The sequence below is a fragment of the Crocuta crocuta genome, unplaced genomic scaffold, assembly GCF_008692635.1.
Source record: "Crocuta crocuta isolate KB4526 unplaced genomic scaffold, BGI_CrCroc_1.0 scaffold334, whole genome shotgun sequence".
NCBI classification, from domain to species: domain Eukaryota; kingdom Metazoa; phylum Chordata; class Mammalia; order Carnivora; family Hyaenidae; genus Crocuta; species Crocuta crocuta.
In genome coordinates this window covers 3,942,321-3,947,078 of record NW_027533260.1, presented here as the reverse complement: position 1 = coordinate 3,947,078, position 4,758 = coordinate 3,942,321, and the positions used below count along the sequence as shown (strand labels likewise).

General features: G+C 57.4%; 1 protein-coding gene across 1 annotated transcript in view; it reads right to left on the bottom strand.

The window, feature by feature from the left end:
- Positions 1–4,758, bottom strand: part of ZC3H4 (zinc finger CCCH-type containing 4) — a 39,461-nt gene that overhangs the window by 23,319 nt on the left and 11,384 nt on the right. The window contains 1 exon segment of the mRNA XM_077747188.1: positions 34–253. Within this exon segment, the coding sequence (XP_077603314.1) occupies positions 34–253 (220 nt within the window).

The following is a 4,758-nucleotide window of genomic DNA, read 5'->3' as shown; positions in this document are numbered from 1 at the left end:
CCCCCCCCCCCCCCCGCCCCCTCCCGGACCTACTTTGTGCTTGGATTTCCTCCTCTTCTTCGACCTCCTCTTCTCCTTCTCCCGCTCTTTCTTCCGCTTCCGCTTCAGTCTCCGGTGGGACTTCTCCTCGTCCGAGTCGCTATGGTGCTTCTCCCCCTTTTCCTTCCGGCTCCGCTCGGGGCCCCCGGAGGTGTCCTGGGTCTCCTCGGCCCCGTCATCTTCCAGCTCACCTTCTTCCAACTCACCATCTTCCCTACAAACCAACCCCAAAGCCAACGTGAGGCCGGCGTGAGAGGAGACTCCGAGGGCGAGGGCCCTGGGCTGGCCCCGGCGGAGGGAACAGAGCGGGGCCCTCCTCGGGAGGACGTGGGGGCCGCTGCCTCTCGGCGCCCCCTCCCCCCAAGAAGGACCGCTCCTGCTCTCGTGTAACCTGGCTGGGGGACAGCGGCGGGGGTGGGGGGCCCGACCCCGCTGGATTTCCAAGTGGCCACGGACACGGGGACAGCCCAGCCCTAAGCCGGTGTTTCTCAAAGTGCTCCAAGGACCAGAATTCTAAAGAAGCAGAGCGACAAGGTTCTGTGGTCGAACGAGAGGAAATCCCCAGCTTGGGGCTTCACGGTGCTTAATGCTCTGCTGGAAGTTCCCAGAGGTCTTCCCGTCGAGAAGTCTGGACAACCCCGCTTCAGAGCATGCACAGCTCTGAGGTGGGGGGTGGGGGGGACTGAGCAGGTGAAGAGGGGAAGGGGTGAGTGAAGGGTCTCAGGTCCCAACCCCCTCCTGAGGTCCTCTCCAAACAGCTGTCAGAGCGCCCACAGAAGGGGTCCCCCGCACCCACTGCTGCCGACCCCCCGTATCCCTTCTGGCTCCCCTTCCTACAGACTGCCTGACTCTGTCACCGCCCCCACGTCACCCCCATTCCCAGTACTTTAAAAAATAAAAGCACTCCCCAAACGTGACAGATGCTGCCCACAGAACATTCTAAATATCTACGGGGTAGGGAGGAGGGAAGGGGACAAACAGGGTTAAGAAGGAAAGCAACTGGAGAAAGAATCCAGTTTTTGGCCAAACCCACAGAGACAGTTCTCACAAGTACAGGAGTTGGTTTAAAAAAAAAAAAAAATAAATTCCGCAAATCTTTTAAAAGCTCCCAGAGTTCCTGGGGCACGGCCATGGAGGGGCGTGTGTGAGAAGAGAACAAATTCCTTTCTTTCTTCTCCATTAACTGGGACCCCGTAAGAGAATGAAGAGAACATAAACAGCGGCGTGACGAACCCAGGACCCGAGAGACTAACCACAGAAGGATCTGATCCAGGCAGAAAAGACCTCGCTGTCTAGATGGGACCGGGGTCCGTGTGGGAACGAGCCTGCCCCCGGGGATCCCCGCGGGTTCTACCAGGCTTTGTAGAGAAACACGGCTCTGTGACGCTCCCAGAGCCCTTTGCGGCCTGTCACTCATGCAACCCCTCTGTCCGCCCCCGGGGGGCGCTGCTCCCCAAATGTCAAGGAGCCCATCAAGAGGAGCCTCTCTTGACACTCATTCCCAATTCAAAGGGGTCAGGTCAGGTCGGCTTAAAACCCAAGCTCGGCTTAAAACCCAAGCGGCCCGACCCCACAGACAGCCCGGCAGAGGTCAAGGGCAGCTCTCACGCACACAATGCGGGACACAAAATTTGTTCAGATGTTTCAGAGGAAAACAAGTCAGGGAGGTGACGGATGTGTGCCTCAGGTTGTCTCCTTGCAAACTGCCAGGTTGGCGGGGGAGGGAGCCCCGCAGGAAGACAGCAGAGTAAAGCTGGGAGGAGCTCACATTCCTGACAAGTGAGGCACCTTCCGGCCTGGGTGCCTGGGTGCGGCCACCGAACGGGGTGTGGGGCGTAGCTGCCTCTGCTGGAGTGGCCTTGCCCACAGTAGAAGTGCCACCTGACTGGGGAAACTGGTTCTGGTGAGCTGGCCGAGCCGGGGGGGGACACCTGTGGACACCACCAGGGGGCTGGTTCCCGCAGCAAGCATGACGCACGTCCCTCCCTGCTGGGAACACCGTGGGCAGGCCAGGCCGCCACACCTCAGGAGAAACACAGGGAAACGGACAGACCAGACAGACAGACATCATGGAGCTGAGGAAGGCCCACAGANGGCGGGGGGGCGGGGGTGGGGTGGGGAGAGGCCAGCACTCCAGGAAGAAAAGCTAAAAAGAGCATCACTCTTGACTGACAGTCAACAGTGTGGAAAGGAAAAGGCTCAGAGGGACATGTCAGAATGTAGCCAGAATCTCGGGGCAGGTAGGGACGGAGGGGATGCGGGAAGATGAGAAGGGCCGGGGCTCCCAGAAGCCCTGATTAAAGAAAATAAGGCTCCTGAGCAAGAGACCCTCACGGAGCCAGAAGCCTATCAGAGTGGAAGGGATGGCAAGACCCTTTGAACCCTCTCGTCTCAGGCAGGAGGATCTCAAAGGGAGGGTAGGTGACGGGACTTGTCCAGGGCAGACATTCCAGACACTCCCTCACCACCGCCCACAGCATGACAGGGCAGGCAAAGGTCTCCAGCCCTGTCCTGCCGCCGCCAGCCAGCCTCTGCGACTACACAGACCGGGTCTGCACCTGACACCTGGGGGCGGGCTACAAAGGCCACCTGAGCGACTCCAAAGCCTTCATCACCATCAAGAAAGATTCCTGGGGGCGCCTGGCTGGCTCCTTCACTTAAGCGTCCGACTTCGGCTTAGGTCATGAGTTCGAACCCTGCATCAGGCTCTTCTCTCCCCCCGTCTCTGCTCCTCCTCCACTTACACACACCCTCTCTCAAATAAGTAACTTTAAAAAAGAGAATGATTCCTGAAGAAAGCCCTTTCATGCCAAAGGGTTTCCCAAAGCAAGGAAGCAGTGTTCAAATCCACCCTCCAAAGACTTGCAGCCGAAGCGGGGCTCTCTGTGTTATCTCTGTGAACGTCTCCAGGATACCTGGGCTTGGTGAGAAGCCACCACACAACTTTTTACAAAATGGGTCAGGAATACTTAGAACTTTGTTTCTTTACACGGACCTGGGGGAAACTGACAAATAGTATATAAAAAAAAAAAATCCACTCTGGTGACCACCGTGCGTTCTCCGTGGCAGCTGGCCATGCGGTGCTTGAGAAAGCTTCTCGGAGCCCAGGGCTCTGGTCACCCGAGGGGGTGCCCTCTGACAACACGGGAAATTCCCAGCTTAACTTCTGTGTGAAGATGGGGTCTGTTTTCCTTACAAAGGGAAAGAACCAAAACTAAGACGACGACGGGGCGGGNCAAAGCCCATGTCAGAGTGGGATTAAATACCGAGGGAGCCCGCCTAATAGACTGTGACATAATCCCTCAAGAAAAGTGGGGGAAGCCCCATAGCGCTAATCATCTCAATCTAGACCTGCCAAGCCCTCTTGAGACCAGCAAGCAGGAGAAAGCCTGCGGCGGCGGCCCAAGCAGGGGCGGCCTTACTCCCGGAGCCCGGACTGGCAACGTCCCCAGGACGGCCGCGCCAGGGTCGGCCCGCCGGGGCCATCCGGGACAGGGAAGCCAGCAAGATGGGGGACTGACTTGGAGCGGGCGCCCGGGCGGGAACGGGAAGAGGCCGGCGGCTTGCCGAGGGTCAGATCCCTCTCGTGCCTCCCGCACTAAGCCTCCAGGGCATTTAAATGTCCACTCCCAGGGCTGATGACAGCCAGCTCCTCTCTCTTGGGTCACGGACTAGACCTGGGTGCCCATTCTAAGGAATGCCTGTTTGGCCACTCCACAGGGCACGGGAGCCATCTCATGACTCAAAGGAGGCCGGCCCCGCCTGTCAGCCTACAGATTTGGGCACAGGGCCGCTTTCTGAAGGCCAAGTAACCCCAGCTCCGCTTCCTCCCTGGCATGCGCTCTTGGTACGCTTAACTTGGCTTCGGCTTTCTCATCTGTGGAATGGGTGACTGTAGTACCCTACCAGAGTTGTTAGGGTCCACTGAGATTAACATGGATAAAGCCTCTGACATCAGGAAAGCACAAAGTACCAGACAAAATGTAGCTACCAGATTTAAGGGTAATCCTGAACCGGCTGGGGTGCACTTTCCCTACGGAGAAGCTACACCAGCTCTCCTTGGGGGTCGCTGCTAACCGCCGCCCACACGCTCCCCGCTTTACTTGGCCCGATCGAGCACGTGCTATCCTCTCCCAACAAATCCTGCTGACAAAGAAGGCAGATCAACACGTCCCCTTCCTCTGCCCTAATCTAGGTGGTACCGAGTGGCTGACCAGGCGGGAGAGGCGCAGGGAGAGCTGAGCCCCAGGAAGAATGGACAAGGGCCCCTTAAAAAAACAAAGCTTCCCAGCTTGGAAACTTTCTAGACAACAGAGCTGGACAGAAGCTGAAAGGGGCCTGGGTTTGCAGACTGATCTGGTTTACAAACCAAGAGAAGGGGTGGGGGGGGAAAACAAAGAAGATGGACACTCGTGGGAGCAGTGGCTGTTACCTGAAGATCATGAGAGCCCTTGACAAGAGGCGGCTAGGTTAATGTGAAGGTCAGGGTTATAACCATTAACTGCTCAAACGCTCAACAAATTGCCTGGGTAGGCTCTGAATGACCCATTAACTAGGGACAAAATTACAAAAATTACAGGGAGGCTCTGCCTCTTCAAATGTTTAACGACAGGCCTAAATGCAGAAGTCCCCAAATCCGACCGTGTGGGACAGTTGTTCAGTGGGAGCAAAGGCACAGAGGCTTTCCCTCGCTTTCCAACGAGGTGGAGGCGCCTCGGG